At 32.1% G+C, this 18,329-nt stretch overlaps 2 protein-coding genes across 4 annotated transcripts; one reads left to right on the forward strand and one right to left on the reverse strand.

Annotated features, from left to right (window-relative positions):
- Positions 1 to 2,774: 2,774 nt before the first annotated feature.
- On the forward strand, positions 2,775 to 6,040 carry LOC114175316 (uncharacterized). Of its 3 annotated transcripts, none has more exons than XM_085671049.1 (10): positions 2,775 to 2,899; positions 3,032 to 3,426; positions 3,515 to 3,719; positions 3,803 to 3,893; positions 3,968 to 4,113; positions 4,286 to 4,529; positions 4,632 to 4,736; positions 4,840 to 5,022; positions 5,131 to 5,335; positions 5,443 to 6,040. In XM_085671049.1, the coding sequence occupies exons 2-10, from the start codon at positions 3,204 to 3,206 to the stop codon at positions 5,934 to 5,936; spliced, it is 1,896 nt and encodes a 631-aa protein (XP_085527175.1). In that variant the 5' UTR covers positions 2,775 to 2,899; positions 3,032 to 3,203; the 3' UTR covers positions 5,937 to 6,040. The 3 variants fall into 3 exon arrangements, with proteins under 3 accessions (XP_085527175.1, XP_085527177.1, XP_085527180.1); XM_085671051.1 differs by having other exon boundaries at positions 2,786 to 2,899; positions 3,280 to 3,426; XM_085671054.1 differs by lacking the exon at positions 2,775 to 2,899 and having other exon boundaries at positions 3,264 to 3,415.
- Positions 6,041 to 11,795: 5,755 nt separating this feature from the next.
- On the reverse strand, positions 11,796 to 12,491 carry LOC114190172 (blue copper protein 1a-like). The gene is made up of 2 exons (XM_028078968.1): positions 12,311 to 12,491; positions 11,796 to 12,100 (listed from the first exon to the last, which is right to left on the reverse strand). Exons 1-2 carry the CDS (start codon positions 12,489 to 12,491, stop codon positions 11,796 to 11,798), a joined length of 486 nt encoding a protein of 161 aa, XP_027934769.1.
- Positions 12,492 to 18,329: the final 5,838 nt, after the last annotated feature.

An 18,329-nucleotide genomic window follows, 5' to 3' on the forward strand; every position in this document is an offset into this window, starting at 1 on the left:
ATAAGATATTTTTGTAAACTCTTTGTAATTGTTTTGGAATTTTAATCATTTTTCTTGAGTAAAAACTTTCCCTTAGTTCTTCATTAGAAATTTGTCTTTAAATCTCTAATTGAAAGTGACGAATCTTATTTTCGTCGTCATTTTTTTCTTAATTGTGCTAATAAAGCTTGAATCCAACATTTCCATGAAAGTTTTAAAATCTATGTAACATCTACCCGAAATATTTTTGAGATGGAGTTTTTAGTTGCGGTGGTGTAATTAGCAATCGCTCTTGTCGTGAATTGTTTTGCTCATCACAGGAGGAAATTACGTTGTGCTTTTGATTGACAAGAAATTTTGCATGAAGTATGAATACATTTTGTGGTTCTTATATATACATTTACCAGTGATTCGCTGCAGCCAGGTTCTGTATTCATCATTTAACTTTGTGTAGTTAAATTGAATTGTTAAGTGCTCTTCTACCATTGATTAAGCGGCAAATCAGAATTGAATCAATGATTTTAGTAACGTGCTATAATTTGAATTGTCATTTGATTTCTAAGCGTCAACTGATTGTGAATTACAGTTCATGTGTGTGGAGGAGATATTTTTATTCCAGTTAGAATGAGATTACTTTTTATTGAATTTTCTGGAAAAACGACGATGCACTTCAATGGAGCGAAGATTTGTAAAACAGCTTATTAGGCAGATTGAATTTACATTATTAGCTAATATAATAACCGCTATGAACTGAACTTCAAATTCCAAGCAGCTCGGTGAATGGCTTTGACGCAATCGTGAATTCAATTCACTGAATTTTAAAAACACAAGTCGTGCGCCTATGGTAAAAGAATTCAATGTGAAATTAATATTCTATTTTACAGTTTCTAATAACTTTAAATAATTATTTATATTACTTTTGTCTTTTTTAAAGTGTTTTTGTTTTTCTCATATTTTTTATTTTGTTGTAATTTTACTCTCTTTAACCTATTTTTTTAAATTATCTTTCAAATTCTTTGATTTGGTCTTAAAATTTTCATTTTATTAACCTCGTTGAGTTTTGGTTTGAATAGTACATCAACATATTAAGTTGTGATTTATTTTATGCTTGTAAACATTCCATCATGCTTTACCAAAACGTCACACATGAACCAAATATTAAAAATTCTTAACCTGATGTGTGTCTCGTTAGCAGACGCTACATGATAGGAGTGAAAATTGATATATATCTAAACGCAATGTATTTTTGTTTCACTGGTTCTGTTTCTAAAATTATTCTTTCTAAAATTCAATATTTGATAAAATATCAGAATCTGATATCATAACTACATGCATACTAATTTTGTTCAAACTTATCACTTCAATTATATAAGTAAAGATTGTTTGCAACAATCTGAGCCAAGTTCGGTGCAATGAGAAGAACCCAGTAACATCGGAAATGTTTAAAGATGTTATTGAAAGATTGTGGTTTTATATAATTATATGACATTAGTCTTATACATATAAGACTTTAGACACCACTTTTACACCAAAATCTTAAGACAATGTTATTATGGGTCTTTATTCTTATATAATGTTCAACTTTGTCTTTTTTATCCAATGTGGGACTTTGACTCACACTTGGACTATTCTCAACAATACTACCAGCAAAGTAACACAACTTGATCTATCCCTACAACTTGATCGTATATTAAAAATAGTGAATGCAATACATTCAATCTGTGCTAATTTGTTATACAGTGGTACGTACGTAGTTCTCCCTCTCTACTGTATTTTAGTGATAATGAGAAAGAACAATTATTGAGTCCAGTGTGTTTTGTGAATCATCACCAATTTGTGTTTTCAATAGAAATAATAGTTTAAAAACGATTTCACAGCAACTTTATTTCTTTTTAAAAACCCCAATCTATTATGCATTACATCGATTCATCAACACATCCTAAGTTCTCGTCTACAAATTATCATTATATGTAATTTTAACTATTCAAATTATTATATTAATTTTATAATAATATTGCAAACGGGCGTGTTTAAAAGTCGTTATTCATATCACAGATATATTTCCATAAGCATTCTTTATACATACTTTAAGGAAAAAATATTTTTTTCATAAGAAAACTTTCTAAAATCCTTCTTCTATTAATTTCTTAAAAAGTAAATTTTAATTCACATATAAATTAACACTACCCCATATCATAAACATGTCGTAATTACCACATTACCTTAAATACGTATTTCGATAAATACTGTTTGAGTTATTTATAATTAGTTTTAAGTTAAGAATAATTTTAAAATTTACATAATTTATATCTAAATATTTTTACTCTAAAAAAGAGCGGTATAAGACATCTAAGTATATTTTTACTCGATGTAAAAATTATCAAAAATTACTTCAACAAATAACACAAGAACCGCTGCAAACCATTATGCCAGTGAAGAAATTTGGTGAGGACGAATTCTGCATTGCCACCCGCAGGCGCTGGGCGTGAGCCTGGGCGAGAACCAGCAGTTTATGAACATAAAAGTCCTTTTTTTTAATACACATTCAATTATATAAATATTTGTCTAAAATCACTTTACCTTGTATTTCATGGTTGAAAGATTAAATTAATCTTATAGTTCTTATATACACATTTTTTGGTTTGTTTTAGTTATAACATATATAATTTCTAAAATACTTTTTGAATAATGACTCTACGCTTAAAATATTGATGAAACTCCCTCGCATGCTACATCTCACCATCACGAATTATAATATTATCCAATCATGCAGCCAAACCAAACATTTTTGGATTATTAATTTCATGTGACTCCTCTTCCCAGTTTTCACAACATATGTCACAATTCACAGTTCCGGATTACGCTTCATTTTCTGCAGTGACAAACATCAGCTGGTATAATCCTCCATAAACACAAAGAGGTACAATTAATACAACTAAATAATGTTTCTCTGTTAACTTAGCCATGCAATACTTTATCTTTTACATGTTACTCGTTCTATAAGCCTTTAACTCCAAGGCTCAGTGTAATGATTGCTGCGTTCTTTATTTAGCCTTAATGAACAGTGAGCACCACATATTTTCTGTGCTGGAGATTGCGTTCTTGAACATTGAAGGGTTAATATGGCGCATCTGAGTTATGTGCAAAGAGGACTTATTTTTTATGGAGACTGAATTTTACGTATCCTATTATTGAATTTGTGTTAGTACTTACTATGAATCTGGATGGAACGGCCAAAATCTCCATGTTGTTGGTGGGGCTTTGGCTATTACTTAACTGGGCAGGGTTTGTTAAGTGTAGATCAAATGAAGTACAAGGACCCAAACCAGTCAATAGATGCTCGGGTTGAGGATCTTAGCAGGATGACTCTGGAGGAGAAAATTGGTCAAATGTTGCAGGTTGAGCGCAAGCATACATCTGCTGATTTGGTCAACAAGTATTTTATTGGTAACTAACCACTTTACCTTTTCTTTCTTCTTTGTTTCCCATTTTTCTCTGTGCTATATTCACTCTATTTCTTTGGTGTTTTGAGTAGGGAGTGTGATGAGCGAGGGAGGGAGTATGCCGGCTCCACAGGCATCTGCTGAAAGCTGGGTTGACATGGTGAATGAGTTTCAGAAGGGTGCTTTGTCAACCCGCCTTCGAATTCCAGTGTTTTATGGTGTTGATGCTGTTCATGGCCACAACACCCTTTACAATGCAACTATTTTTCCTCACAATATTGGTCTTGGAGCTACCAGGTAATATATACCAAGCGTAATTATTTTATTCTTATTTTATTGTTACAAGTGATCATTGCAGATATTTTGATTTTGCTGGTTAGGGACCCTGAACTAGTTAAGAGAATTGGAGCTGCAACTGCCCTTGAAGTTAGAGCAACAGGAATTCAATATGCTTATGCACCTTGTATAGCAGTGAGTAATTACAACCAACTTTTTATGCTCTCAACTTATACAGATCTTTTAGCACAGGTTTCTACTCTCTGTAGGTGTGTAGAGATCCAAGATGGGGTCGGAGTTATGAAAGCTACAGTGAAGATCCTGAACTGGTTCAAGCTATGACCGAAATCATACCAGGATTGCAAGGGGATATCCCTGATAATTTACCAAAGGGTGTTCCTTTTATCTCTGGAAAGTAAGAATTTTAAGAACAAAATAACTTAATTTTTATATGATTGCTTCAGTATCAGTTAGTTGTGAACCTTATAGTAGTTGATGTTCTTGCTCCACATGGTGAAAGCAATGTGCTGATTTTGGAGTTATTATTTTAGTTTCTGAAATACTCATATATATGTTGCTGTGAACAGAGAAAAAGTTATAGGCAGTGCTAAGCACTATGTGGGTGACGGTGGAACAGTGGATGGGATTAATGAGCACAACACTGTTATAGATAGAGATGGATTGATGAAAATTCACATGCCACCTTACTTGACCTCAATCAATAAAGGTGTGGCAAGCATAATGGTCTCTTACTCCAGTTGGAATGGTGTCAAAATGCACGCTCACCATGATCTTATTACTTCCTTCCTCAAGAATACTCTCCATTTCAAGGTAAAACGATTTGTTTGTTGAATTAACATTACTTGAAACCTGTTTATCATCGAACGTGCACATTTTTTATATAACCCCTTGCCTTTTCTTGGATTACATCAGGGCTTTGTCATTTCAGATTTTAAGGGTATTGATAGGATCACAACTCCACATCGTGCAAACATGACTTATTCAATCGAAGCAGGAGTTTCTGCTGGCATTGACATGGTAGTTTATTTAGGATTGAAGTACATGATATAACCTTAACTGGTTTATATGGTTCCAGTAAGGACACGTTTAATATTGTCGCACACTATGCTTGGTTCTGCAGTTCATGTATCCAAAGCTTTACACAGAATTCATAGATGGTCTATCCATGTTGGTGAAAAGTGAGCGCATTCCCATGAGTCGAATTGATGATGCGGTGAGAAGAATTCTGTGGGTTAAGTTCATGATGGGTATATTTGAGAACCCTTTTGCAGATTACAGTATGACCAAATATTTGGGAATCCAGGTGAACTATTTTTGTTTTCCTCAAGCACTTCCTTTTACATCACCAAGTTCACAAATACATATAGGGATCACGTTGTAAATGTTCAATGTTTACCAAAATTCTGGACAGGAGCACAGAAATTTGGCCAGAGAAGCTGTGAGAAAATCAATGGTCCTTCTGAAAAATGGTGAATCTGTTGATAAGCCGTTATTGCCTCTTCCTAAAAAGGCACCAAAAATACTTGTTGCTGGAATCCATGCAGATAATCTAGGATATCAGTGTGGTGGCTGGACTATACAATGGCAAGGGGTCAGTGGGAACAATCTTCTCGAAGGTTAAGATATATGTATTTTGTTTGTTCTTTTTTAGTTATATCCTTACTATCAATTATATAATGCAACTTTTGTTTCTTATTATTCTTGCGAACCTTTGTATGAGCAGGGACTACGATTCTGACTGCTGTGAAAAACACTGTTGATCCTGAAACCACAGTGATCTACAAGGAGAACCCTGATGCAGAATTTGTTAAATCCAATGAATTTTCCTATGGCATAGTTGTAGTAGGAGAGCCTCCTTATGCTGAAACGCATGGTGACAACATGAAGTTGGAAATCCCAGACCCTGCTCCTGAGATCATAAGAAACGTGTGTGGAACAACAAAATGTGTGGTTATTGTAATTTCTGGTCGTCCTTTGGTGATTGAACCATATGTTGGTATGGTAGATGCAGTTGTTGCTGCATGGCTTCCTGGTAGCGAAGGCCAAGGTGTGGCTGATGTTATATATGGTGACTATGGTTTCACTGGAAAGCTTCCAAGAACATGGTTCAAATCAGTTGATCAATTGCCAATGAATGTTGGAGATCCTCACTATGATCCACTCTTCCCATTTGGGTTTGGCCTTTCTACCGAACCTACCAAGACCTTCTTTTCTTGAGTAGTTTTTATCTTCATTTATATGTATACTTTTTATCTGCATCAGTTTTAAAGGTTGTATCCATACGTACAATTCTCTATGAAACCTAATATTCATTTGATAAATTCTTGGCAAAAACTATGTAAAGAAGTTTTTCCATATATATCAAGACTTTGCCATTTGCTTTATCTATATAAAATTTACATAAAATCCTAAACTAGTACTCCCATATCCACGTTGATAAATTGCTTGCTCCTAATAACCTTTAAGTGTCATGTTGAACGTAATCTAAATTTTTATTTGCATGAATGGATTGTTATCTTCACTAAAAAATAATAATCGTCATCGCACATTCAAATAATATCTTTTGCATGTATATATAGTAGTAGTTGGTAATGTCTATTGTTAATAGATATTGTTTAATGTTGATAGCCAAGACGAGTTGGGCAAGCACGACAATCTGGACAGACCAAACAAGCTCGAAGACCCAGAAGAGAGGGACAGGCTCGACGATCCGGAAGGGACAAGAAGGCTTGACAACTTGGACGAGTCTGAAGACCTAGACGAGTTCGACGACCGAACGGTCCGAGCGAGCAAGACAAGTTGGGCGGGCCAAGCGACCTAAATGTTCTTGACGACCCAAATAATCCAGGCGAGCAACACAGGCCTTGTAGGTCCGAGGACCTAGATGTGCCTGACGACCTGAATGGTCTAGGCGAGCAAGACGGGCTTGGTGGGCCCGGTGACTTAGACGTGCCTAACAACCTGCACTAGTAAGACTAGCCCAACAACTCGGAGGGTCGGGTGGGTCCGAAGACTCTAATGGGCCCATCGACCCAAACGACCCTGTCAGACCCGATGACCAGGGCTAGCCCAGCGGGTCCAATGACTCGGGCGTGCCTGAAAACCCGAACAAGTCGGGCGGGCACAACAACCCAGACAGATCGGGTGGGCCAGATGACCCGAACAGAAAAAATGGATCCGACCACCCGGACGAGCTCAAAAACCCGAACAAGCCGAACATGTCAAACGATTCGGACCCCGAACAGGACGAGCTTGCTCGATGATTCGAACAGGCCGAACATGCCAATGCCGAACGGGACGGGATTGCCCGATGATCCTCAATCTCTTCCAAATCGCTCGATTTGATCTTTTACTCTGACTCAAAATAATATTTTTAGGAGGGGGACAAACCTACCTTATGCCCCTAATCCACTAAAGAGAAGGCTTTTAGGATCAGAGATTTTGTTTGGCCTCCTCGTTAGGGACTCCTTTAAAGAAAACTTAATGAAAAATGGGCCGAAACTGGCCAACGACTAAGTGCCAAATTAATACCTCTACCAATTCATCACCGATAGACTATAACTATATTTTACAATTCGTTCTATTATACTTTTGTACTATAAACCTTGTTTGAATATTAAAAAGTCATCAAACGATTCAAACACTATCATTTATATGAATATTTAAATAGCCTTAAATTTGAATTTGAACTATATCCGTCATATTCATCCTGTTCAAATTCTTTTATTGCTATTTGGAAGGAAGGAAATACAAAGAAACCCAACGGAAAAGGCATGGGTCTCACGGAAGTATGTCTCCTCAGTCAACGCATCCCCAATTCTCACTTTCAATTCTATATTCTCGTTTTTTTTCTATAATAAAAAAACTAAATATAGAGATGATATTAAAATAAAATATTTTTTATTAATAATAAAAATAATTAAAAATATATTTCCTTTTACTTAAATAACTTTAATTTTCAATTATTTATCTTCAACCAAACAATCTCCATTTTCACCATTCATCACATGTTTCTTTTTACCTCAATAACCATAATTTTTACTCTACGTTCATTTTTTTTCAGTCTTTTTATTTTATTTTTCTCTTCATTTGTTTATCTCTACTCAACCGAGCTTGAGTAACGAATTTAACTTTAAAAATGAAAGAGTGAAATTTACACAATTAATAGGTGAAATAGAGTAAAAAAAAACGAAGACTTTTCTCTCCAATTACTTCAATCGAGAATGAAAAAAATAAATTAATTGCAATCTAGAGATATAGTGGATTTGATTTTATTTTAAGGGACTTTTAGGTAGAAAGAAAAATAAATTTTAAAAATCTAAAACACACTTAAAACATTTAGTTCACAAATTAAAATTTTAGCAAAGTAGCACATTACTAAATATATGGAGTCCTATGTTTTCTTTGTAACTAAATTAAATTAGAAACTAATTTAAAATTTAATTTATAAATTGATTATAATTTTTTATTTATAATAGATAGTATTTTAAATATTGGATTGTCCCAACGCGCCCGATGATAAGTTGATATGGGCTCTCGACTTGATCTAGTCTCGACCATGTCCTACCTTAACTAATAAATAATAAGTAGCGTTCGGACCCAGCTACGTTATGACAATGTGCAGCCCAATCCATCTTGAATCCGTCTTTGATAAATAACTCGTCCCCATAGGTATTGTCCAAATCTGTCTCTGTTTTGATGGAAAATCCTCGCATTGACTGGGTATGAATATGGAGATGTACATATCTGCCCCGTCCCCACACCCGCCATATCCACGTCCCCGTTTAAATTATTAAAATATTCATAATCAATTTAATAACTGATATATATATATATATATACATATACATATATATATATATATATACATATATACATATATATACATATATATACATATATATATATATATACATATATATACATATATATACATATATATGTATACATATATATACATATATATATATATGTATATATATATATACATATATATATATATATATATGTATATATATGTATACATATATATGTATATATATATATGTATATATATGTATATATATGTATATATATATATATGTATATATATATATGTATATGTATATATATGTATACATATATATGTATATATATACATATATATACATATATATGTATATATATGTATATATATACATATATGTATATATGTATGTATATATATATATGTATATATATATATATATATATATATATATATATATATATATATATATATATATTTTACAACGTACTTTTTATTTTTTAATTCTTCTAATTGTTTGTTTTTCGTGAAATTCATTCTCATCTTTAATATATTTCATTTTATTATCGTAACATTTATCCATTTATGTTCAATTGATGTATGTTAATTAAATATTTTTTTTGTCTCACATTTTTATATTTCTATTATTTCTTAAGATTTTTATTCATTGTATATTTTTCTTTCATATTAAAATGTTTAACAATCTTAATTCAAGTGTTTAATAGCATAAACATTTCATTTACTAGATAATATAAAAACTTTATCTTTTTTTACTCTATTATTATTAATTTTTGTTTCATTTGAAGAACTTTTTTGGTTTGCTAAAACAATTTTTGTTATTTCTCAATCATTGACTATGTTGATATTTGAAAAGTTTTCTTAGATCTCTAAGGTATTTTTCATTTTATCATAACTATAATTATATATTTGGTTTCTTTTGTGCGATTTCATTCAATAATCTTTCAAATTATTTTCAAGACACATATTTGAAATATTTTTAATATTTTTATTTGTTGTTTGATTTTATCATGTAGTATACTATTTTTATATATTTTATATAACTATTTTTTTATTTTCTAACTCATTATCAAACTGTAATTTTGTCACTATAATTGTATAAAAAAAAATTATTTACTATAACGTAAAAATTTAATATAATTGCTATGGTTTTTTTATTACCATTCAACATATATTGAAGTTCAAAAGATACAAGATCTATGTTGAAATTTTATTATTATTAGTTTAATCTTTATTCTTTGCATGATTTTGATTAAGTGATCTATTATAAGCTTTATTAATGTATAAAAAGATATTCATTAGAATCTAAAAAATTGAAGTAAATAGACAATTAAAATATATTTTAATTTCATTATTTGATTTCCTTTTATATTTTTTAAAAATATTTTTAATTTTATTAACTAGGTATCATTAAAGTTTGCAAATTTAATAAATGTTTTGGTTCTCATGAAATTTTATTTGATATTCTAATTTGAAATGTATAATTATAATTTCTTTTTAAATATTTGATATTGAAAAAACAACTCTCCACTTAATATTGAATATTTGATAATATTATGTTTCATTTCCCGTAATTTTATATTATTTTATAAAAATTAATTAATTAATATTGAAACAGTAAGAAATCGGGTATGTGTATGGGTACAAGTATATACCCGTTACTCGGTGGGGATAGGGATGAGACAAAAGTTTGATACCCGTTGGATTTGGGTATGAGGATGGGGATGCATTTTTTTTATGGGGATGAGTGTGGGATTGTGAAACCCGTCCCCGTTCTGCCCCATTGTCATCTCTAGATGCAAGAAACATGCCAACGGTCGCCTCGCACATAGGGGTCGACACCACGTAAACCACCCCACCCCAGATTATGCTTGTGAATCCAGGAAAATTAAGGGTAGAGCAAGGACAATCCGAGTATAAGAGAGAAAGGAAGACATTAGAAAAAGGATGGATGGTTCTGACGCTAAAGAGGTTACACAAAGCATTTACTCAAACAACTTCCTAAATCTTGTGTTCATCGCACGAAAAGTGATCGTCTCACTCGTCGGCCACTGTTAGTTCACACAACACGCCAGAGTTAAAGATGTCAACGGGGCGGGTAGGGTACGGATAGTAACTCCTCCTACCCTACCCGCGGGATAAGTATATGCCTTATATTGGTCCCCATATTCATGTAGGTATCCAGTATACAGGTACTCACATAGTTTTTTAATTTCCACGAATATTCACAGGTATTAGGTATATAAAAAAAATTAAAATTTTAATAACATATTTTAATCATAAATTCAAATAAAATACAATACAAAACATTCATAAATTTCAAACAAAGTTCAAATAACTCATCAAAATAGTGTTGAATGACCGTTTACAAAGAAATAAATAATTTTTACAACCAATTGATAAAATATAACACATTCAAAATCAATGTGTTAATATTTTTATCATATTTTTTTAATTTAAATTAGAGTATAAAAAGTATATGTATCCATGGATATGGATATTGTGATATGCGTACCCACCTCATTATCATGCGGGTATAAAAAATATCTGTTTCTATTATTCATTGATATCCATTCATAATCAATTTTCTACCCATTAAGAGTTTTATCATAAATATCCATGATTACGCATTTTTGTAGGGTTAAATATGTTTTTGGTCCCTTAACTTTCAGTAAATTTTGGAATTAGTCCATTTTAAAACCTTGGACCAATATGTGAATTTAGTCATTTTAATCAAATTTTGTTAGGTTTATTTGATCTTTTATACGTATTTTAGGATTGTACTTGAGTTGTTTATACTGTTTGACATATTTTTGTTTTAATATTAAGCAAATAAATTTAACTAAATTTGATTAAAAGAACTAAATCTACGTATTTCAAAAAAAGAAAAATTAAATTAATCAAAAAATTCGAAATAAATTAATTATAAAATTCACTATGGGACAAATACATATTTAATTTTTTTTACATCCATATCGACATTCACAATTCACAATCTACAATCTCCCGACAACGTGGCACTGTAATTATCTTTTATTTATTAAAGATTTTCTTGCAGCATAGCATAAAGAATTAGGATTTATTTATAAATATAAAAGGTAATAAGAGTGGGTAACAAAGCAAGCATGGTGTTCTCCGGAAACACTTATCTTGCAGTCCAAATGAAATCAGACATATTATTGAGACGAGCTTATAACAAAAACAACATAAAACGAATGATGATAATGCATTCAACAAGGAAATAAGAGTTTTCTATGGTAGTTGCTTTGATCTCAGGCAAGGATTGCTGCTCCGGCAACGATGAGGGCCCCAGCAGAGAGAGAAGCAAGGAGAGAGGGAGCGGAGGAAACGGGAGCCGGTGCCGGAGCTGCAGATTCCACGTTGATGACGAGCTTCATTTCATGATTACTGCAGTGGTTGCCTTTGCTGCAAATGTACCACTTCTTCCCTTCTGATTTCAGCAGGATCCCGTCCTTTCCGCTTGTGAATACCTCGTTCGCCGACGTGGAACTGCAATCCTGGAACTCTGTTCCGTTCACTTTCACCACGTCGTGCTTCGAGCTGTCATAGTTGAACACTGCCATAAAGAGCATCTTCGTCTTAGGAAAGGAACTCCAAACACTTATAATAACACTACTCATCATGAAACTCTTAAAACCCAGTTAGAAATTTGCATTGTAAATTACTAACCCTTGTTTTTTGTTTTATGTTTAATAAAACAGTATAAAAGATCCATGCAAATAATAGTGATAATTTCGAGAAGTAGGTAGGGTTTTTCGGAACATACAGAGGTTGTCACCGACACGGAAAACCTTGTCTTGTGCCCAAACTGTGTAGTTGAAATCAAGAGTCCAACCCTTGTCGTCACCCACAACATAATCAGTAGCCATAGCAACTGAGGAAAGCAGAACCATGGAGATGGCAAAGAAGGCAAGAGGAGCTGAAGAAGAAGATGAAGAAGAAGCCATTTGATTTGAACTAAGGAGTTAGAGTAAATTAGGGAAGAACTAACAAATGTTTTCTATGCAAATGGTGTTGCTTAGATGAATTGTTAGGTCACACCGATTTCAAACTGAATGAGGATTAGATATATAGGAGTTGTAATGTATTGATTTTATCGACGTACATGGCCGGCTTTTACCCTCTATGAGTTGTATTTACTCTTCCAAGTACAACTTTTCTTGGACTTAATCTTAAACTGGACATTGTAAATTATATCTCTCTCCTTTTAATTAGACTTAATTAATTAATATGCATAAATTAAGAAATGTTTACTATGTAAAAGGTTGGCGCATTCTCACTCAAGCATATGCATTGATTTTGATGCTTTGCATCTCGAATGATGAATATTATTAGATAATTATATTTGAGAAAAAAAAATATTAGTTAATTTTGACATATTAAAACATCAATTGTTTTACAATAAATAAACGTTTAAAATTATAATAAAATGTAAAAGAAGAAGAAGAAGATTATATTGTTTTTTTAATAAATAAAAGAAATAGTGTTAAAAAAATATGTTGTATATTTATTTTTATTTTTTGTTTAGAAAGAATGAGGTGATGGATGTATGCCATGTGGAAGGAGGGGAATGGATAGAGCATTGGAAGAGAGAATATTTGTTCCGGCGGCCTGCTTTCTGTGGTGTCCTACTATTTGCCTGCAGACTTACACCATATACACCCTGAACAATAGCCACCGCTGATCACGATCATGATCGGTTTTGGCTTTTCTATGGGAAGATGGGAGATGAAGCGGAAATGAAGTGGAAATATATGGATTTGGTTCAAGAAAAAGTAAGGAAAAATAAAACATAATTATGTTCCGGATATAACGTCTAATGTCTGTTTAAATAATTTTTTTCGATCTTTGGATCTTTATTCCGGCTGGTCGTTCGGTCCAGTTTAAGAATGACAACGTGATAAGATTGGAATGAGTTTCATTATTTCATATTCATCTTAAGAAAAAATTTATCATCATCCTTATACCCAATCTCAATAAATAATGGATATATACTCGTACTCGTACATGTTTTCTTACTGTTCTAATATCAATTAATTAATTTATATAAAACAAAACAAAATTACAGTAAAAGAAATATAATATTATTAAAGGATTAAATATGATTTTGGTTCCTTAATTTTTAGTAAATTTTGAAATTATCCATTTCGAAACTTTGGACCAATTTAGTTATTCATCTTTCGAAATACTTGGATTTAGTCCTTTTAATCAAATTTTGTTAGGTTTATTTGATGTTTTGTACGCATTTGAGGATTGTATCTGAGTTGTTTATATTGTTTGACATATTTTTGCTTTAATGTTAAGTTAAATACTATTATGAAACATGTTGAAATGTCAAATAAACTTAACAAAATTTGATTAAAAGGACTAAATCCACTTATTTTGAAAGACAAAGGACTAAATTGGTCCAAAGTTTCGAAATGAACTAATTTCAAAATTCACTGAAAGTTCAGGGACCAAAAACATATTTAACCCATTATTAAATATTGAAAAGACGATTTTTTTTTCAATTTTAAATATTATGAAAGAAATTATAATTGTACACATTTCAAATTAGAATACCAAATAAAATTTCATGAGAACAAAAACATTCATTAAATTTGCAAATGTCAATAAAACCTGTTGATAAAATTTAAATATTTTTTAAATATAAAAAGCAAACAAATATTCAAAATTTAAAAAATTTAAAAATCTATTTACTTAAATTTTTTAAATTCTATTGGAATATCTTTTTTTATACACTAATAACAGTTATAATACATCACTTGATCAAAATCAAAAAATATTCAAAGATTAAACTAATAATGATATAAATTTAACATAAATCTTTTATCTTTTGAACTTCAATATATTGGATGGTGATAAAAAAAATTAATGATAATTACACTAAATTATTATATTATAGTGAATAAAATTTATTTATACAATTATAGTGATACAATTACATGTATGATAATGAGTTAGAAAATAAAAAATAATTATATAAAAAATATTAAAAAAGTATTATATATGATAAAAATAAACAACAAATAAAAATATTAAAAAATGATAAAATGTGTGTCTTAGAGACAATTTGATAGACCATTCAATGAAATCACACAGGAAAATAAATGTATAATTAATGGGTATGATAACATTAAAAATACCTTGGAGATGTAAGAAAAAAATTTTAAATATCAACCTAGTCGATGGTTGAGAGATAAAGAAATTGTTTTAGCGAAACAAAATAGTTCTTTAAAGGAAACAAAAACTAATAATAATATAATAAATGAGATAAATTTTCAATTTTCTATATAACCTAGTAAATGAAAGGTTTATGCTATTGAACCCTTAAATTGAGAGTGTTAAACATTCTTGTGTGAAAAAAAAATAAACAATAAATAAAAATATTAAAAAAGAGTAGAAAGATTCAAATGTGATATTTAAAATATATTTAATTGGCATACATCATTTGAAAATAATTGCATAACAGTTGTGATATAAGAAGAAAATATCTTGGAGATGCACAAATGACGAATCTTGGCTAGGAATGACAACGGGTCAGGTCGGGCATGGATAGTGCCTACCCGTAACCCGACTCGCAAAAAAAAAAATTCACCCACTATTTGTCCGTTAACTTATCAGGTATCCACGGGTACTCGTGAATACCCGCATACTAGTGAATATTTAAAAATATATATTTTATAAGTTTTTTTAAAAAAATTATAAATTATAAAATATAATATAAGTTAAATTAAATTAAATTTTAATTTTAATTAAATTTAAGCTAATAAAACATAATTTTAATTAAATTTAACTTAATAAAATATAAATTAATTTTAATTTTTTGTAGGTATTGGGTACTCGCAGGTACAGGTAGTATGATACCCGCAAATGACCCGTTTATAAGCGAGTATTAAAATACTCGTTACCCCCGGGTAATAAATACTTGTCACAGATTTTATTAGTAGATACCTGCGGGTGCAGGTATTTTTACCATCCCTAATCTTGACCAATAATTTTGGAGGAGTCAAAATAATACATTCAAAATTTATAAAGTTATATTTGATATGAACATCTTTTTAAATAAACTCTCTTAATTTCATCTTTTTTTAAGATATTATCACATTTAAGGACGTTTTTCTTAATTCAAACTCATCACTAGTAATTCAGTAGTAACTTTATCATATGTTCCTTCTGCTACGGCCCCAACGAATGCGTCGATGTCTCTATCTCCTATAATTTGCAGGAAACATGTACACAGCGACGACGACAACCCACTGTGTAAGGCACAACTAGGGATGGCAACGGGTCGGGTCGGGCACAGATAGTGCTTACCCGCAACTCGACCCGCCAAAAAAAATCTGCTCGTTACCCGCCCGTTTACCCGCCGGGTATCCGCTTCAAAAATACCCGCAGATATTTTTAAAACCTGCGGGTACCCGTGGATACCCAATACCCGCAAATATTTGAAAAAAATATTTTATAAATTTTTTAATATAAAATTATAAAAATAAAATATAAATTAAATTAAATTTTAATTAAAATTAAATTTGACATAAAAAAATATACTGTTAATTTTAATTTTAATTAAATTTAACTTAATAAAATATAAATTAAATTTTAATTTTAATTTTTTGCGGGTAACGGGTACCCGCGGGTACGGATAGTATGATACCCGCACTTGACCTGTTTATAAGCGGGTATTAAAATTCTCACTACCCGCTACCCGCGGATAATAAATACCCGCGGGTACTAACTATCCGTCGCGGATTTTATCTGCGGATATCCGCGGTACGGGTATTTTTGCCATCCCTAGGCACAACCTTGGGAGTAGAAGTCCCAGAGAGCGCGGCGATGCTTCCTTCTGCTACGACCCCAATGAAAGCGTTGACGCCTCTATCTCCTACGATTTACAGGTCAGGTCCTCTTTTTGTAGCCCTAGGTGAGACACTTAAATACTTTTTAAATCACGCTAAGATATAATGGTTACATTCTAAGTTACTTTCTTTACTTGTGTAGCTCAATGATGGAAGAATTATGGGCATGCAGCTCTCAACTTACAAAAGCTAGCAATCAAGATTTTAAGCTTGACATGTAGTTCATCGGGATGTGGGCGCAATTGGAGTGTTTTTTAGCAAGTAATAAGACATGACTCATTTTATTATTATCTTATTTGTAAGTTGTAGAAAGAAATTAATTCACATATTACTTATTCATAATGTAGATTCATTCAAAGAAAAAGGAATAGACTGGAACATAAAAGGTTGCATGATTTGGTTTACATGAAGTATAATCAACAATTTACTCAAAGATATAATACTAGGGATGAAATAGAACCTATTCTATTGAATGACATTGATGAATGTAATGAGTGGTTAGTGGGAGAAGTTGATGAAGATAATGATAATGAAAAGGGGTTTAATGATTTGGTTTTTGATGATGATCTCACTCTTAATTGGCCAACTATTTATGAAGCTTCGCGTATTGGAGAACCAATAGTTTATACAAGAAGATAAGCAACTAATAAAAGAAAGCAACCATCAAGTTGTGGTATTGTTATTGGAACTTCCCATGCTTCTAAGAAAGGCCCATGTGCAACTCCAACTCTAACTCCAACACAACCCAAGAAGGGTAAAGTGAAGACTCAAATTCAAGTTCAAAATGAATTGCATGACAACTATGATTTCGAGTTTGAAAGATTACTTAACTTTGATAAGAGTCTCTCATAAGGGGAAGAGGAGGAGGGATATGCCACATTGGATTATGACATTAAAGACAATTATGTTGGAGTTAAAGAAGAATTTGATGATTAGAAAGAAACTTAATACATACATTTTATAATTTGTTGCTATTTTATGTTTGGAAAATGATATCCTGACTCCATATTTTCACTCCATACTTGACTCCATGACGTGGCATGCACAGTTGGATTTTATTTTTTAAATTAAAATTAATTTTATTGAAGCATTTTACGTCAGACGTGGCTTAGTGAAGGAGTTGAACCGTTTCTCTTTTCTCCTTTTCCTGCGCACTCAGTCGAAAACTCTCTTCTCTCCGCACAGTCGTCGCACGAAAACCCTCTTCTCACCGGCAGGGTGTTCATTGTAAATGGCGAATAGTTTTTTGGTCAAAAATTTTAACATTCTTTCCTTTCTCCCCCGCGCTCACTTTACCCCCTTTTGTGGTCGCAGTTGTAGGTTCTCTTGTCACCGGCAACGCGAACGGTTTTTGGAGTGGTTCGTCTGGCAAAGGAAGATAGCAGAAGATAACACAGTGTGGGTTTGCAGAATCTCTGTTGCAGCTAAACCTTGAAAGGGTTAGGGTTTGCGGACAGGGAGGGCGTTTGTTGTGGAGGAGTTGAACCGTTTCTCTTTTGTCCTTCTCCCGCGCACTCAGTCGAAAACCCTCTTCTCTCCGCACAATCGTCGTTTTTCTTCCCACTGGCAAGGTGTTCATTCTAGATAGCGAATGGTTTTTTGGTCGAAAATTTGAACATTCTTTCCTTTCTCCCCCGCGCTCACTGCTATGAGTTCTCATTTGACCCCCTTTTGTGGTCGTAGTTGAAAGTTCTATTGTCACCATCAACGGCAGCGGTTTTTGGAGTGAAAGGGAGTTCTGACGAAGCATCTCCTCCATTGTTCAACCATTGTTTTCAAAGGTCGCAGTTCTACGAAGGACCGGCTTTGTAGCAGATTGTAGGTATGACGATTTTTTTTTATTTGTTGTCTTAGGGTTGTTTAAATGCATCAATATAATTCTTAGATGATAACTTGATGGATCTGGCGAAGGAGAAGATGGTGACG

Source organism: Vigna unguiculata, chromosome 1 (assembly GCF_037176805.1).
Source record: "Vigna unguiculata cultivar grain cowpea cultivar isolate G323 ecotype 2 chromosome 1, ASM3717680v1, whole genome shotgun sequence".
NCBI classification, from domain to species: Eukaryota; Viridiplantae; Streptophyta; class Magnoliopsida; order Fabales; family Fabaceae; genus Vigna; species Vigna unguiculata.

Coding starts and splice junctions, on each gene's coding strand:
- LOC114175316 (XM_085671049.1), top strand. CDS start 3,204: ATGGAACGGCCAAAATCTCCATGTTGTTGGTGGGGCTTTGGCTATTAC. Junction 3,427..3,514: donor GGTCAACAAGTATTTTATTG/GTAACTAACCAC, acceptor TGTTTTGAGTAG/GGAGTGTGATGAGCGAGGGA. Junction 4,737..4,839: donor TTTCTGCTGGCATTGACATG/GTAGTTTATTTA, acceptor TTGGTTCTGCAG/TTCATGTATCCAAAGCTTTA.
- LOC114190172 (XM_028078968.1), bottom strand. CDS start 12,491: ATGGCTTCTTCTTCATCTTCTTCTTCAGCTCCTCTTGCCTTCTTTGCC. Junction 12,101..12,310: donor CCGTGTCGGTGACAACCTCT/GTATGTTCCGAA, acceptor TCTTTATGGCAG/TGTTCAACTATGACAGCTCG.